At 47.6% G+C, this 18,255-nt stretch overlaps 1 protein-coding gene across 2 annotated transcripts in view; it reads left to right on the top strand.

The window, feature by feature from the left end:
• The window catches only part of GPC3 (glypican 3), a 199,451-nt gene that overhangs the window by 103,644 nt on the left and 77,552 nt on the right, over positions 1-18,255 (top strand). For both annotated transcript variants that reach the window (XR_008311670.1, XM_053274293.1), the window contains exon 3: positions 1,798-2,492. Coding sequence is in view for 1 of the 2 variants with exons in the window: in XM_053274293.1 (XP_053130268.1) it covers positions 1,798-2,492 (695 nt within the window). In the remaining variant the exon portion in view is untranslated. The remainder of the gene's footprint in view (positions 1-1,797; positions 2,493-18,255) is intronic.

Raw genomic sequence — 18,255 nt, 5'->3', positions numbered from 1 at the left:
GAGGCAATGGTCAACCCCTCCTGTATTTTACCAAAGACAACCACGGGGCTCTGTGGTCGCCAGAAGTCGACACCGACTCGACGGCACACTTTACACCACAAGCCCAGCTCTCCTCTCCTCTTTGTTAATAAGCAGCAAATAAATATTTTTAGTAATATTCATTATAGTAGTGGTCTGACACTGATAGTGCAGCTAAGATAGGGTTATGGCAGCGCCTGCCCCAGGGACAGCCTGGACGACTGTGCAAAATAGGCCCCCAAGGTCATATAATGTCATTGCTGTTGACTAGAGTAATGCTTAATGTTGCTTTTTCTTTGGAATGAAAAAAGCTTTTTAAAAAAATGCAGAATGTCAGATAGCAGCGAATTTACAACATCCCAATATGTGATACTGCAATAGGAGGTAGCAGGTTTTCTGGGAAAATCCAGCAGTCTCCCAAGTGCAGATTAGGGATGTACACGGAACCATTTGGTCCTCCGTTCTGGGAGCACCGAACTGGTTCTGGCAACTGGCATTCGAACCAGTTCTGAGGGGGCTAGGGGGTCGCTTTAAGGGGCAGGGAAGCGCTGCCTACTTGCTAGCCCCCACCTCACTGCTTTCCGCCCACCGGCGCTCCTCCAGAAAGCAGGCACGTGGGACCTTAAAGCGACCCCTACCCTTCCGGAAGTGCACGGAACCGGTTCCGTGCACGTCCCTAATGTAGATCAGTAGCCACTTATGTGATGAGAGTAAAGAAAGTGTGTCCTTTCCTGAACAGTGTTGGCCAGGGATCCATGTTTAGAGCAGAGGTCCTTAAAACTAAGGATGTGATGACAAATCCCAGGTGCCAGGGAGCCATGGCACCTAGATATTTAACTAGACTAGGATATTCAGAGGTAGGACTCTTTAATACAATCTTTATCTGTCCCAGGTAGCCCTGTTTCTGTTCTCAGTATGTTGCGTGTGGTCAAGGCTTGGTTTATTCCATTAAACAGTTAAATTTGTTTAAAAACTGCTACTTCTTTTGATCAACATAAGAGGTAGCCGAAACGGGAAGCAGACTTAAAACAAAAAGAAAAACTCATTATTTTTCAGTCCAAGTACTGTATTTATAAATACTGTGACCGGAAGGACCACCTTTGGAAGAGGTGTCTTCTCTATGTGCACAAAGGGGGCATAGCTCTCTTAAAATGCCTGTTATAATGCACACACGTAGCATCTAAAATCAATGTGGTTTATTTTGTATCCTGTGCTATTGGTTACTTCTGTGCAAAATGTAGTTGGTGGATTAATGGATCAGTCAATTGGTGGATTAGTCTTGAATTTAGACAGCCCTCCTTTTATAATTGTTGTTTTTCACAGATATAAACAGAAATAGTTATCGTTAGTCAAGATCATGAAAGAAAAGGTTGAATATTATCTTGTATCTTGTTATTCCAGGAAAAAGACTCCAAATCAATACTAAATAATCCTCTCATCTACCTTCCCACATTCAAATAAAATTAGTCAATTTAACCGTAACTACAAGATCCTACATTTTGACCAACCAATCATCCCAAGAGGTCAGCAAGTTTCCATTTACTAGTTATAACCAGTCTTGCACCACTTAATAAGAATGTGAGTAACTCTTCCCTCAACAATTCGTCCCGTAGATCAAAACTACAAAGAAATATGGCCAGTGGATTTAATGGTTGTTCGTCTCCGGTCATTTCCTCAACACTGTCAAGAACGCTGACCCAAAAATCTTTAATCTTGGGACAGTTCCAATGTTTTAAATAGTCAGTTGACCCCCCCTACTGTGTTGATTTTATTTTTCAGAGGCCTTTGAAATTGTCGTACGGCATGCGAGAAATTATACCAACACCATGTTCCGGAACTATTACCGGAACCTAGCGGCCAGAGCTTTTAAGTCCGTGGGGGAATTCTTCACCGACATCTCTCTGTACATCTTGGGCTCGGACATCAATGTCAACGACATGATCGATGAATTCTTTGACAGCTTGTTTCCTCTGGTCTACTCGCACCTGATTAACCCAGGCTTTCCCAGTCCTTCTGCGGAGACAGCTGAGTGCTTGCGGCTTTCCCGGAGGGACTTGAAGGTGTTTGGAAGCCTCCCCAAGGTCATGATGACGCAGATCTCCAAGTCGCTGCAGGTGACGCGGGTCTTTCTCCAGGCGCTCAACCTTGGCATTGAGGTGGTCAACACCACTGACTACTTGAAGTTCAGCAAAGACTGTGGCCGGGCGCTCTTGAAGATGTGGTACTGCTCCCACTGCCAAGACCTCCTGATGGCCAAGCCGTGTGGCGGCTTCTGCGGGGTTGTCTTGCAGGGATGCTTGGCCAGCGTGGTTGAGATAGACAGCTACTGGCGGGAATACCTGCGTTCGCTGGAAGGGTTGGCGAAAGGCATGCGGGGCATCTATGACATGGAGCAAGTTCTTCTCAACCTTTTCTCTTTGATACGGGACTCTCTTACGTACGTGCAGAAGAACGCTGGGAGGCTGGCTGTGGCGGTGAGTCCCTGTTAACGGTTTGGATAGGCCCCTTGCTGGAGCTGTCTCTTTTGGAGATTGGGGAGGGCTCTAGGAATGTAGGAAGCTGCCTTATACTGAGTCAGACCCTTCATCCATCTCACTCAGTATTGCCTGCTCTGACTGGCAGCGGTTCTCCAAGGTTTCAGGCAGGAGTCTCTCCCAGCCCTACCTGGAGATGCTGCCAGGGATTGAACCAGGGACCTTCTTCATGCAAAGCAGATGCTCGACCTCTGAGCAACAGCCCCTTCTACTAAGGGGAATATCTTATAGCAGCCATTGCTCACATGATGTAGTCTCCCGTCCAAATGCAAATCAAGGCGAACCCTGCATAGCAAAGGGTTCTGTTGATGCTTGCCACCACAAGACTGGCTCTCCATCCTGTCTCCAGGGAAGGAGGAAAAGCAGAGATGTGCTTCATAAGAGAGGAGAACATTGTCAGTTTAGAACAGGGGTGTGTGTGGGGTGGTGTGTTAGCTGTATTCACATGTTACATTCAACACGTGTACAGTGTCGACAGGTACCGATTTGTACCCAGGTAGAGTCGTTCACATGTTATGTTGAATGCGGGCACAGCAGTACGCTTCCTATCTGTAGCCTGCATTTCAGGGCTCCTGTACCCAGATCCACTCTTAAAATGAACGCAGGTACAGTCATTCACACAAAAACATGTGCAGGCCTCTGGACACAAGTATGCCGTCATGTCTGAATAGGGCTACTGCCTTGCAGTTCTGCAGAAATCGGGTAATGAGGGTCGAGGTAGACCCAAGGGTCTTTCTCAAGAGAAGGAGGTTTTGTATTTTAGAATGCGAACTTGGCAGGAAAAAGCACAGTTCTTGAGATTTGGGGAGGGGGGAGATTGGGGCAAGGTAGAGCCAATTTCACTTGCCGTTTCAACAAAATGAAGTTGTAAAGTGTGATGAAGGATTCCTTCCTTACAGCAGCTCCTTAACTGCAAGGTATTCGATGGTGGGGGAGAGAGAAAGAGCAGGTGATCTTAAAAGCAAATGACTTCTCTGTTCTGGGGTTAATAACTCGTGAACAATTTACTGGTACATTAAAGGTAAACAAAGATTCAAATGGATAACCAGAGGAGACTCTTGATTAAGACATTTGCTGTGCGTGGGGCTCTGCGTTCCATTTATTTCTCACGGCACGAGTGTTCTCGGAGTATATGCAGATAACAGGATGCTCCTGGTAGCCGCCGGGGAGGAAGGCGTCTGGGAAGTGCTGACTCACATTGGAGGTTCTTGGGTCTAATTGTTTTAAGACTCTTGCTCCAGTCTATAGAAATCTTAGTCTGATTATGAGCTTTAACCAGTTGGTCAAAACTGCATGCACTTACATGTGAAGAGGCACGGGGATTTTGATATTATGTCTGTGCTGCAAAAGCTGTCAGCTGAGGATGGGATGAACATGAGAACAGCCCAGCTGGATCAGGCCCAAGGCCTGTTAGATCCAGCATCCAGTTTCCAGAAGTCTCTGGGAAGCCCAGAGGCAAGGGGTGAGGGCATGGCATCTTCTCTCTTGCTGTTGCTCCCCTGCAACTGGTATTCAGAGGCATCTTGCCTCTGAGACTGGAGGTGGCCTATAGACACCAGACTAATAGCCTTTGATAGACCTGTTCTCCACGAATTTGTCGAAGCCCCCTTTTAAAGCCATCCAGGCTGGTGGCCGTCACCACATCTTGTGGCAGAGAATTCCATAATTAACTATGTGCTATGTGAAAAAGTACTTTGTTTTGTCGGTCGTAAATTTCCCCACCTTCAGTTCCATGAGATGACCCCTGGTTCTAGTGTTGTGAGAGAGGGAGAAAGGATTCCTGCAGGGCGGAATGCCTCTCCTAGGATTATCCATGTATGTGTTGCAGCAGGCATTGTTTTAGGAAGGTGTTTCCTTCCGTGGGCCGTTCAGACTGGGTGGAACCCAGATTAAATCAGTTTCAGAACTGCATGCTCCTCTCCTCCTTTGCATGCAAACCTCGGAAAGGGGGTGTGTGTTTCTGAGGCTGATCTGATGGCTTGTGAAGTCAAGCTTTCAAATGTCACACTAAGCCAAGATTAACCATTCCTGTGTGGGCGAGGATGAAGGGTCCTCTTCTGATGGAGCTTGTCATCTGTGTTTTTTTTATAAGACCTTGAATTAAATTTTTTTTTAAAAGAAGATGCTACCTCATCAGGGGCACCTTCATAGCCTGTAGAAGTTAATTGCTTCATTTAACCCATGTTATGCCTAGGTTAAATGAAGTTGCAACTCTAGTTCTTTATTTAAATTATTTACTTTTACTTTTATATCCCACTGTTCCTCCAAGGAGCCCAGAGTGGTGAACATGGTTATGTTTATTCCCACAACAATAACTCTGTGAGGTAGGTTAAGCTGTGTGAGAGAGGAGTGCCTGGCCCAGAGTCACCCAGTGAGTCTCATGGCAGAATGGGGATTTGAACTCGGGTCTCCCAGGTCCTAGGCCAAGCCTCTAACCACTACACCACGCTGATAAAGTGAGTCTGTTTACAGGTAACCTGCCTCTGAACCCTTAATTAATAGATGGCTGGCAGATGGGATAACTTTCTCCCTGGTTCCCTAGTTATCCCGCTTATGAGTTTCTGTTCGTTGGAAACAGAAGAGTGGACCAGTTAGATTTTGACTTCTCTGGAGTCTGCTTGAGGGCTCTGATGACTCTTTCCCGTTTTCTCATGGGTGGTGTCACATAACCCTTCTGTTGTTCTAGAGCAGGGGCACCCTACTTTGGGTCCTCAGGGTGGTGGAAGAGGACTACAATTCCCATCATCCCCTGCTGCAGCAGTGGCAGGGGATAATGGGAGTTGTAGTCCACCACACTCCTGAGGACCCAACGTTGGGAGCCCCCGCTGTAGTGCAGAAGCCCTTCAGAAGGCAAAGGAGAGGCTTCTTGCTGTATCCTTTTTACATATCCTTTGTTTTGGGGCTGCTGGGTTGTGTAATGGGATGTTAAATTGTTTCTGCAGGATGCTGCTTGCGGCTCCCTCCCAATTAGACCTGAAAACAAATGAGTGCCTTTTGAAGGTTACAAATAAAGGTGTTGCTGAGAATTTATATTTTCTCTTCCTGTGTGCCTGCCCTTAGAGGAGTCTTACCTTTTTTTTTTTCCTGCAAGGGGCGAGGAGGAGGGGTCCTCTCCCGTATCTTTTCAAAAGGGGGAAAACAATCATTTGCAAAGTTTTTTTTCCCCATGCTAAAGAAAAAGAAAAAAAAAAGTCAAAAAGAGGAAAAAGGAAAAAGGTGAGAGTTTTAAAAGCCCGCTCATACTAGGGCAGGGCCGATGCCCAGAGGGACTCTGCTTGATCAAGGACCCTCTGAAGTTAACATCTTCATGCTGACTCCAGGGGTTCTCAAAACTGGGTCTTGAGTTGATGTTGGACTACAGCTCCTATCACCCCCTGCTGCAGTGACCTTCAGCCCGTGGTAGGGGAGACTGGGATGTTTCTCTTGCTGCAAGAATCTGGACAGTAAGGTGGAGTTCATGCAAACAGACCTGGTGGTAACCCTGTGACTGGAACTGTACCACCTTAGACAAGGGTCACCTTCCAACCCTTGGAATCAGAACACTTTGGCATGGAAGAAAAACCTTTGTGGACAGGCTAGTTTTCTGCCAGGGAGAAGGATGGAGGCATTCCTTCCACTGAAGTGCTAAATTTTTGTATGTGTCCCGTCATGTGAGCTGCAGTAGTACACCCCCACAACCATGTGTGCCAACAAGTTGTTATAGTAAGAACTCATCTGCCTACTTCCCTTTCACTATCCCTGCAATTGGACTCAATTTGGTTCAAATCGGTTAGGCGGTCCTCAAACGTTCACGCCCCCGCCATCTTGGATTAGGATGGAAGATATCATCACAAACGATGCTGTTGAGGTTTCCCTGTGTGTCTCTACAACTGTACCCGATTTGGTTCATATTGTTCCAGGCAATGTTAAGTTGATGGGGCGGGTGAGAGGGCCAGACAGACGGACATGCACACAGAATGCTGGGTGATCTCATAAGCCTACTGGAAAGTAGGCTAAAGATGGTTGTCTGCTTTCGGACTTTCCTTCTTGAGACCTGAAGGCACGCCTCAGCCCCGCGCTCTAGATTGTCTCCCTATTAACCGTCTCTCTATTAAGTTAAGGTTGCCAACTTCATTTCCTAGCAGAGCTCCTATGCTTTAAGAGCTGTGTTATTAGACCACAGCTGGGCCTCTCTGGCATGGGGGGGTTGCAGTGATTAAAAAAACCACCAGCTATTAAACTGTTAGAGGGGTCTTGTCAGAAAAAGAGTTGGCAACCCTATGCAAAGTCGATAGTGCTGTCTGCCAAGGCTATTTTGCACGAAAATCTCTCTCTCTTTAGTCTGAAAGACCTACTCCTAATGCTGCTGTTGGGATATTCCTTGGACATCCTTCACATTTGCTGTGCTGGCCTTACTACCAACATCAGGAATTTCTCAGTGAACTTCTAGCTTAAAAAGCGTGACTAATATTTCTCTTAGAAGAATCAGCTGCAAAGGGGCTATCATAAGAACAGCCGTGCTGGATCAGGCCCAAGGCCCATCTAGTCCATCATCCTGTTTCATACAGTGGCCCACCAGAAGCCTCTGAGAAGCCCACAGGCAGGGAGTGAGGGTTTGCCCTCTCTCCTGCTGTTGCTCCCCTGCAACTGGTATTGAGAAGCATCACGCCTCTGAGGCTGGAGATGGCCCACAGCCACCAGACTAGTAGCCATTGATAGTCCTGTCCTCCATGAATTTGTCCAAGTCCCTTTTAAAGCCACCCAAGTTGGTGGCCATCGCCACATCCCGTGGTGAGGGAGTTCCATAGATTAATTATGTGCTGTGTGAAAAAGTCCTTCCTTTTTGTTGGTCCTACATAAATTTCCTGGCCAACTGTCTCAAGGGCTGACCCTTGGTTCTAGTGTTTGTGAGAGGGAGAAAAATTCCTCTCTGTCCACTCTCTCTGCTCCATGCATAGTTTTATACACCTCTGCCCTGTCGTCTCCTCCATGTCCTCCTTCACTGAAACTGTTCGTGCCCCTGCTCTTTGTGACCATATTTCTATCTTTCTCTTCAAAGCATCTGAATACATTTTCAGACATGGAAAAAGCATCCTAGGCTCACCGTTTCCCTTGGCTCGAAAGATCCTCGAAGGAGCCACAATCACTTGGTCTCACCTTCTCTTTTTCGCTTCATGGTGTTAAATAGCTTGACGTCTCCCCACAAATGAATTGCAATGAAATACAATGAATGGATAGCAATAAAAGTCAGCTTTTGCAGTAATCTGCACTAGCAGAGTTGCTTGCTGGCAGCCAGGCAGATTTCAAAGTGGTCTATATTGACTGCAACTGAATGAACTCCTTGTTCCTTATGGGCATCATTATTTATCCCGTAATGTCTTTTTCTACTCTCTCAGAAACCCGTTGGGTCCAAAAGTCCTCCCACAAGATGCACTTTGGGGGCTATTTAAACAAAATATTTTATTAAATCTATAATATTAAAAAAATCACCGTAATATTGCAAAAATTGCAACACTGTAAATACTTAATACCAAGTTTAATACTTAATGCTGAGCGCCTAGCCAAACAATCACACTTCACTACTTAAATATTAATTATTGCCTATCTGTTAATTACAGCTTTCTTTTCCTATTAGGACAATTTGAATCACTTGATGGTGGAGATGATGACACTGGAAATCAGAGCAAGGGCAGCGCAATCCAGGAAGCATTGCGCTCGATCGGAATGGGCTTTGTTCTCTTGCTCTCAATTGGCTTTGGCCCTCAGTGACATTGTTAGGTAGCTAGTCTAGCAATTTAGGATTATCATGTCATCACGCTCGGTTCTTGGATTATATATGAATGCTTGCTATTGATTGTGCTCATATAATCATAGAAGAGGCCGCCTACAAAAATGGGATCCAGGCAGCAAGTGAGAGAGAGAACGATGGTTATAAGCCCAAAAAAAGGCGGTGGGGGGAGTGTTTGGGAGAATTTTGGGGAGCATTTTGCTCTCTGAATTATCTCTCTTCAGACTGAAAATATTTGGTGCAAACAGTCAGAGTAGCCCTATGTCAAGCGGTTGGTAGTCAGCTTTAGGTTTCCGAGAGCCTTTTTAATAGTCTTGGAGCTCTCAGTTGGAGGTCCCCCCCAAACAAATCAGGATCCTGGCAACTTCTTGACCTGACTGAGTACTTGCACCAGCTGCTGGCTTTGTACCTTGGATGAATCGCCAAACTGTAGAGATTACCTTTTATATAGGCTGTTGTAGGATGACCTGTTATATAAACTGCAGATTATTTATTTATTTATTTTAAAAAGGGGCATTGATGGGTTTTTATGGCTGGTGACTACTAATTTATCTGATTTGCTTGACTTGTTCAGGAGGAGGAGAGGTGGTCTTGTGGTAGCAAGCATGACTTCTCCCCTTAGCTAAGCAGGGTCTGCCCTGGTTGCATATGAATGGGAGACTAGAAGTGTGAGCACTGTCAGAGATTCCCCTCAGCGGATGGAGCCGCTTTGGGAAGAGCAGAAGGTTCCAAGTTCCCTCCCTGGCAGCATCTCTAAGATAGGGCTGGGAGAGATTCCTGCCTGCAACCTTGGAGAGGCTGCTGCCAGTCTGTGAAGACAATATTGAGCTAGATAGACCAGTGGTCTGACTCTGACTCATTATACAGCAGCTTCCTATGCACACTTTAGATTTACTTGGAGATGCACAATTTGTTCCCAAAATTTTTTGCAGAGGCATTTTTTCCCTCTTTAAACTGGGTCCGGTTTAATCCCATTAGAGATAATTTCACCCGAAATGCGCATTGCAAACTACAAAAGGCGCTCATTAGAATTCTCTTCCTGATAGAAGGATTAAGTTATTTGGAATTTAAATCCTGCACCTGTGAATTTGTTCTTTTCACAAAGGGACTGATGTGTATCGACGTGGGTTGTTTTTTAAAAAATTGATTATTATTGCGTAACAAAAAGCTTGAGCGCTGGTGGTTTTTTTTGGTGTGTGTGTGTGTGTGTGTGTGTGTGTGTGTGTGTGTGTGTATTTGTACGCTGCATTTCAGTTTGGGATAGCAAATTAGATCAGGCCTCCTTTACAAGTAAATGTGCACTTTACTGATCCAAAGGCTGTTGGGGTTTTTTTTTAGATCAGGGATAGGCAACCCCTTGCATGGGTTCCAAAAGTGGCATATGAGACTATTTTGAGTGGCACTCACACTGACCTCTGAGAGAGGCTGCACCCCTGAATTTAGCAGGATCCTGTTCTTCTGTGCTGGATCATCTTTCCTTGTGTTCAGAAAGGGGCACTGGAATTTCTCCACATCTGTATCCAGGGAGGGACATTATTAGTGGACATTTCTCAGAAATTCTACTTGTCATGGAAGAAAGCTTAGATGGGGCATTAATTTTATTTTAAAATGGTAAATTCCCACTAGATGAGAGGGAGGGAGAGAAGTGAAACATACCAGTGGATTACACTGGATTGCACTAAGCCGATAAAATCTGTATTTTAAACTAGGCTTATTAAGCTTTTTTTAAAAAAAGCATTACTTATTTGACATACAATACAACAATGTATATATATAAAGTGACCTTCTGTGTTAATATGTGGTGTTGGCACACAAAACCTTCGATTGGAGTGCATAAATTTCAAGCCTTGGCACACCACTTCTGGGATGCTGCTGATCCCTGTTACGGACAGTTCTGTCTCCTCCAGTCCATTCTGTTCTGTCAGAACTGGCACGAGTACTCCGTATGCTGTCTTACTAGCTTTGGGCAGAGCGAGCGAGCGCAGTACTGTTTCTGCCCGGGGTCTCAAGACGTTTCTCCTCCTCCTCCTCCTGGTATTTAGCCAAACCACCTCGTTAACCAAGTCATTTCATTACCAAATGCATTCTTGGGATCTCCCTGGACGGTGCCACTCTTGGCCTGTTTAGGAACATTGGAAGCTGCCAGATACTGAGTTAGATCCTTGGTCCATAAAGCTCAGTATTTTCTACCCAGACTGGCAGCGGCTTCTCCAAGGTTGCAGGCAGGAACCTCTCTCAGCCCGATCTTGGAGATGCTGCCAGGGAGGGAACTTGGACCTTTCTGCATGCAAGCATGAAGATGCTCTTCCCGGAGCAGCCCCACCCCTTGAGGGGAATATCTTACAGTGCTCACGCATGTAGTCTCCCATTCAAATGCAAACCAGGGCAGACCCTGCTTAGCAAAGGGGACAATTCATGCTTGCCACCCCAAGACCAGCCCTCCTCCCATGTAGTGATGTCTGTAGTGATGTTCATAGTGGCGTAGGAAAGTCATGGGTGGCTTGTGTTTGCCTACGCAAGCCCTCCCATGGTGGCGGCGGGCTCTCTGCCCCGGTGGTGACAATGGTGGTGGGGCAGCAGGGCCTGCCTCCCCATCCCCAGTGACAGCAGAGGCATGCTTCTACCACCTGTGCTGCAACTGGTGCACATGCCCACCAGTGTTTCCTCTCACAGGGAGTCCCAGATGTTGTTCACTGCAACTCCCAGAATCCCCAGCTGCGGTGGCCTTTGACTGGGGATTCTGGGAGTTGTAGTCAACAGCAGCTGTCAATCCCTTGTGAGAGCGAACACTGACGCCCACATTCCCAGTCGCCTCGGGACCAGTGTTCCTTCTTAAGAGGGATTCCCAGATGTGGTTGACTACAACGCGCAGAATGCCCAAGCAAAAGCCATTGCAGCTGGGCATTCTGGGAGTTGTAGTCAACAACCTCTGGGAATCCCTGTTCGAGGGAACGCTGCTTGGGGACTGTCAGAACCCCGAACGGCAGGGAAGCCGCAGCGGGCTGCAGGATTGTGGAGAAGAGGATGGTGATGGGTAGCAGTGGGAGTTGCTGGCGAGCTGGCCAGCCCGGTGGTGGTGGGAGCCCGGGGGAGGTGAACGAGGAGGCCCCAGAGGGGCAGGGGGTGCGGGTTCTTCGGCCCTGCCTGCCCTCTTGCAGCTCTGCCCCGATGGTTCAATTTTCTTGTATCATCATCATCATCATCAACGTAGCGCTCCAACTCATTCTGGACTTTTTCACGGCCAGGCTTCGGAGATGCCTGCAGTCCATCTCAGCTCAGTGTCATCTGCCGATGTGAAAAGTACACCTAGTAATGAACGAAGGTGCCAGGCAACGCTAGAAGCTGGATCCCTGCAGAGTTGCTCTTGAGATGTCCTTTGAGTTTTTCACATGGAAACCAAACCGTACTATTACTCCTTTCTGGCTGTGCACACACTTTACGGAGAGGTAGGGGAGAGAGAGAGAGAGAGACCCTTCTGACGGATGGGCCTGAAAACCAGAAAACCGATTTTATCTCATGGGTATCCGTAGGAAGCCATGAACTGTTGCTCTCAGGTCTGGCTTCGTGAGACGTCGCAGGAAGCTTGCTCTACATTCATTCTCCTGTTGTGTTAAACGTTTCAATTGAGCTTCTCTGTAAATTCCACGTCTCTGTAAAAATGCCCAGAGTGCCAGGCAGAGAAAACCCAACAGCAGAATGAATCGACCGTGGGGGGCAACCAGATGAACTTCATTGAAATGACTGGCGCTCAAGTTAGTCCTGACTAACTTGCCTCATTGGTTTCCATGCTGTTTAATCAGGACTAACTAGTCGGGGCGTTGCCAATTATTGATAGGGCTGGATCTTGTACCCCACCCTGTCCTCTCCGCACAGGGATGGAAGGGTGTCTTGAGACTGGAGAGGAGAGGAGAGGAGAGGTGGTCTTGTGGTAGCAAGCATGACTTGTCCCCTTAACTAAGCAGGGCCCACCCTGGTTGCCTATGAATGGGAGACTAGAAGTGTAAGCACTGGAAGATATTCCCCTCAGGGGATGGAGCCGCTCTGGGAAGAGCATCTAGGTTCCAAGTCCCCTCCCTGGCGGCATCTCCAAGATCAGGCTGAGAGAGATTCCTGCCTGCAACCTTGGAGAAACTGCGGCCAGACTGCGTAGTCAATACTGAGCTACATGGACCAATGGTCTGACTCAGTATATGGCAGCTTCCTATGTTCCTATGACTACATAGGGAAATGGGACACTGCCTAAGACCATTGGACATTCAATTCAGTATTGTGTACAATGGTGGGCATATCTCTCTGAGGCTTCAGGAAAGAATCTCTCCCAGTGCTACATGGAGATGCCAGGGAGTTAAATCTGGGGCTTCCTGCATCCAGATGCTCTTCCACAGAGCTATCGCCCCATCCCCTAAGGGGAATATCTTACAGCAGACAGCACTCACATATAGTCACCCATCCAAATGCAAACCAGGGCAGATCCTGCTTAGCAAAGGGGACAAATCATGCTCACTACTACAAGACCAGCTCTCCTCTCAGGGACACTGAGCAGAGCCCAGCTCTCATTGAGGTTTTGCGTGACGTCTGAATCAACCCACTGCTGTCGTCCACTAAGAAAATGTCCATACAAACACGTATTGCCTGGACGATGGCAAGGCAGCCAATGGGGGCAATGTAAACTGCCAGAGGGAGTGAGTTCCACAGGCTAGGTGCCAGGAAATTGTTGCCATGAGTCAGACCACTGAAAGAGGTGGGGCATCTTTAAATACTCATCAAAGAGAGGTCCATGCTGGAAGGCAAACATTGTCCTAATCCTCCAGCCAAATGTCTCCGTTGAAAGAACCTCTTCCATAGATGGGATCAGCTCATCTTCCTTCAATGTCTGGAGGCACAGAAGGGACTGGAATGGATCCAGCAGGGACTTTTTATTGGACTGTAAATCTCAACAAGCGGTGAGTCCTACAAGGTTGCTTCAATTCATGTATCCTGCAGTGGTGATTACAGACTACCGGCCGATATAATTAAACGGCCAGCTTTCGTTGGTATGCCACACTTGAGCTGCATCTGTATAAATATGTACACTTGCTATTAAGTTGCTAATAGAGAGGAAGGGAAGGAGAGAGGCCTAATTAAGGAGATAGGTATCGTCCGTAGCTTCCCCCCGCCTGCTATGGTTTTATGAGCAGTAATTTGAAAAGCGCCTTATTAAAGTCACTGGTGGACAAGTTAATGCTCCGTTTCCTAGAATATTGCTCTTCTCCCCAAAGATGATAGTCAATCATAAGCAGGACACAGTAGCTAATTGCAAAATATCGCTTTAGAAAAAGGCTTCAGCTTTCAGGTTTGATGGGGTTGGCTTGCTTTCTTCACCACTTGGCTTGCCTCCTCCAAGAGGACGGCTCCTCGACGTTGCCTACCCAGCTGTCGTCGGACTACAACTCCTATCACCCCCAGCCACAGTGGCCGGTATTCAGGGATGATGGGAGCTGTAGTCAAACAGCTGGGGGCTGAAACTGTGCAGCCCAGTCCAAGAGGAAGTATCCAGTCCCGTGATCTTCACTATTTTTCAAGCAGAGACCATTTTATTTATTTATTGGATTTCTACACCGCCCTTCCAAAAGTGGCTCAGGGGGCGGTTTATGTTAAAAATAAAAAATAAAATCAATTAATGGTTAAAACCAGAAGCTATAAAAACCAATATAAAACAATTAACCATTAAAACATTTAAAACAGTTAAAAAAAAACAGCACCCTGGAAAACCTCCTCACAACAACCCTGTGAAGTAGGTTAGGCTGAGAGACTGGCCCAGAGTCACCCAGCTAGTCTCATGGCTGAATGGGGATTTGAACTCGGGTCTCCCCGATCCTAGTCCAGCACTCTAACCACTACACCACGCTGGCTCTACAGTTTAAAAACCTTGGAAGGCCAAAATACCTTCAATGTGAGAGCCATTTCCCATTGTCCTGACTTGGGCACAGTAACTGTGCTTTTCTTAGTGCTGAGAGAGCCCTTTAGGAGAGACAGAGCCCTCTCTTCAGAGCTGCAGGAAGAAAGCGCTGGGAAGGGCTACACTTCCCAGTTCTTGGTGCACACCTGCCAAGACGGTGCAGGGGCTCAAGAGGGCTCCATTGCCCTTAAAGCAGCCCCCACCGGGCACTAGAAACACAAACAATGAGAATAGTCATCTCTGCTTGGTGCCAGGGGTCAGTGCAGAGAATTCAACCTCAGCCAAAGCTTCACATGGGCCCCATAAACAGTTGACCAGGGAGCTGCACTTAGGGGTTGATTGCGGGGGGTCAACCCTGGGCCTTGCAATGAAGAAGGCTGATTTAGACAGTTTGGAGAAGGCTGATTTAGACAGTTTGGAGAAGGCTGATTTAGACAGTTTGGAGAAGGCTGATTAAGACAGTTTGGAGAAGGCTGATTAAGACAGTTTGGAGAAGGCTGATTAAGACAGTTTATCAGAGACCCCTGGGCCTTGCAATGAAGAAAGCTGATTTAGACAGTTTGGAGAAGGCTGATTAAGACAGTTTGGAGAAGGCTGATTAAGACAGTTTATCAGAGACCCCTGGGCCTTGCAATGAAGAAGGCTGATTTAATGCCGCATGCTTGTCTAGGTATTGTGCGGTGTTCCCTCTAACGGATTCCCAGATGTTGTTGACTACAACTCCCAGAATCCCTAGCCAAAGGCCATTGCAGCTGGGGATGCTGGGAGTTGTAGTGAAAACCATCTGGGAATCCCTATTAGAGGGAGTAGTGGTCTCGTAGCGATGGACTCGAGCGAGTTCGGACCACAGCTTCAGTGTCCTGTCACTACCGGCCCTTCGGCAACTGCACTGCTTACATTTCTAGCAGTCTGGTGGCGTGTTGGCATGGAATCAAATGGAGCATTGAGTATAAAACGTAGATGACTTGAACGAGAGATTGGACACAATCTTGGAGGAGGAGACTCTCACTGGCTGTTTAGTCATGAGGGCTCGATGGAACCTCCAGGTTCAGAGGCAGTCCATGGCTGCATTCGCATGTCATGTGGACCCGCGGTTTCACTCCCCGCTCTCCTGTCTGCATTCGGATGACAGGGATAGCATCCCCACTGCAGTCAGAGGGACAAGTGCCCCTTCCTCTCTGCAGTCAGCAAGACTGCAGAGAGGAGGGGGAATTGGCTGTGTGGGCTTCCTTCTTGCTTGAAGGACAGCCTGCACAGCCAGTAATGCAGGGAGAGAGGGAGGAGCTTCCTTCCTCAATTCCAGTCTGGTTGAATGCAGCCTCCAGTGCTATATTCGGATGCAACGGAGGCTCTGTGAACCCTCTGTTTTGAGCAGCGGAACTCACTACAAACGGAGGGTTAAAACTGGCATCTTCAAAGCGCAACCTCGGGTTGTAAAAGGGACGGGTTCAGAGTTCGGATGTAACGGTGAGGAAAACCTCAGGCTCCTGCAACTCCGGTTCCCTGTTACGTGCAAATGCAGCCTGTCTCTGCACACCACTTGCTGGGGAACCTGGGGTACTGAGGTGTTGATAACATGCAGGGGTGTGACTCTAAATTTTGAATTGGTTCAGAGGAGAGTAACAAAGGTGGTGAAGGGTTTGGAAACCACGTTCTGTGAGGTTGTTGTTTCTTTTTCTTGTATTTATACTGGCTTTGGGCCAAAATAAACAAGACATACTTACATATACGTTCTGTGAGGAACAGTTGAAGGGGCTTGGTCTGTTGGTTTATTTCATTTATTTTCTGCTCTTCCTCCAAGGAGCGCAGAGCAGTGTACATAGTTATGTTTCTGCTCACAACAACCCTGTGAGGTAGGCTAGTCCTGGAGAAGAGAAGACTAAGCTTGGAAGGGGAGACATTTAATAGCCATCTTCAAATTGCTGAAGGATTAAAATAGAAATAGCTGAAACCCATGGCAGAAGGAACAGACTCTTGAGGGGGCAGAACCTGTGCATTGAAATTATATGGAAGCAAATTAGGCGGACTCTAGAAAGACTTCCCTAAGTGCAAGAGCTGTTTGACAGCGGAACAGTCTGCCTCATGCAGTGGCCAACCCTCCTTTGCTGGAGTTTTTCAAACAGAGGCTGGGCTGCCCTCTGTCAGAGTTGCTGTCATAGGTTTCTGCAGGGCTTTTTTGGGGGAGCGGGGACGGGCAAAGCCAACAATCCAATGCCTCCCTCCATGAGAGTATGCCCCTTTGAATTCAAAGGGAACTGGCTCAATCCCGGGGGGCAACTGCCCCCCTCTTGTCCCCCCAGATGCCAATGGTTACTGTAGCACAGGGATGTCAAACTGTGGCCCTTCTGCAGTTGTTGGCCTACAACTCCCATCATTCCTGGCTATTGGCCACTGTGGCTGGGGATTATGGGAGTTGTGGTCCAAAAACAGCTGGAGGGGCACAGTTTGACATCCCTGCAGTTTTCTGCCCTGAGTTGGGAGTTGGACTAGAAGACCTCAAGGGTCCCATCCTGCTCTATGAGTCTATAAAGAGTGGGTGGTTGGATCCACTAAACAACTTGGACTCCCAGCTCTTCTTAATTTGTTATTGAGGTGCACCTTTATTTCATGTATGTATGTATGTAAACTGCTTTGAGAACTTCTGTTGAAAAGCAGTGTAGTAGTAGTAGTAATGGTAGTGGAAGTACATTTGCATTTCTGGAGATGCTGCCCTGTAGGGTTGTGGACATATCTGGCTTTAGTAGGTGGCTTGCGTTTCCATGAGGCAAATCCCCCACACTCCGCTTTCCCCCACTTCTGCCTAGGCTTGCCGCTCAAACCAGCCTTCTAATGGGTTGTTTCTGTACATATTTAACCTTTTAATTCGTCTCCTCCTCATGTCAGCCCTGTCACCTCGCAAATGCTTCTCATCTGCTAATGAGCAATAGAAGATGATTTGCATGGGAGGGTAAGTGTAAACTGCCCCCTCGTTCAAGCCCCTCTAATCAGCTGTGAAGATCTGAACTGCTCCCAGACAGAGTGGGAAGACCCCACAACCCAGACCCTGGATGATCCACACTGCCATAAACCCTCCACCCCACCATCAGGGGGACCAGCATTGCAAACACTGCTTGAGGATAGAGCCCTGCCTTTATTATCTGACTCGGAGGCATCCCTTGAGGACCTGCCAGCCTAAGCGGAATCTCCCCCTCACCCCAGCACTTCTGGAGCCAGTGCATAGAAAATCAGGAAAACCTCTTGAACAAGAAGCTTCCCCAGGGAAGAGCCAGGGCCAATCCATGTTGCCTGAGCAGCAGCTACAAAAAGACATCGGTTAGCCCCAAGCAGCTGCTGGAGCGCCGTCTCTCTTAGGTTGCTCTGCTGAACTCTCTTGTAGGTCCTGCTCATTGCTGTTTGAGGCCCAGATCCCTTCTCTCTGGAGCTGTCCAGACTCCTGAGTTGTCAGAGGCTTCATATTCTCCCAGGATCCCTGGCTGTTTGCCTCCACTCAGACTAGTGCCTCAGCTGAAATCCTGGCACTGTGCCTGCCCCTGCCTAGAACAGGATGCTGCTCCAGCATGGTCCCACTGTGGAGATTGGTGATGCCAAAAGAAATAATCCCTGTGTCACCTACTTAATGGCTTCTTTCGAGCCTTTGTGGAGTGGCGTAAGAGCAGTTGTGAAGCGCTGGCCACCTTGTGGAGGAAAGCTGGTTTTGAGGTGGCAAGCATGAATTGTCCTCTTTGCTAAAGCAGGCTGGTTTGCATTTGGATGGATGATGACATGTGACCACCGTCTGCTGTAAGAGATATACCCCTTAGGAGACAGGACCATAGCTCAATGGTAGAGCATCTGCTTTGCATGCAGAAGGCCCCACGTTCAATCCTTGGCATCTCCAGAAGGACCCCGCCTGAAACCTTGGAGAGCCATTGTCAGTCAGTGTTAACAGCGCTCTCTGTTGAGATCAGAGCCTCTCCATCTCTGGTAACTTTTAAAAAGGCACTGAAGACACATTTGTC

This window comes from Hemicordylus capensis, chromosome 11 (assembly GCF_027244095.1).
Source record: "Hemicordylus capensis ecotype Gifberg chromosome 11, rHemCap1.1.pri, whole genome shotgun sequence".
Classification (NCBI taxonomy): Eukaryota; Metazoa; Chordata; class Lepidosauria; order Squamata; family Cordylidae; genus Hemicordylus; species Hemicordylus capensis.
The sequence above is the reverse complement of the archived record's forward strand: the minus strand, read 5'-3'. Positions and strand labels throughout refer to the sequence as shown.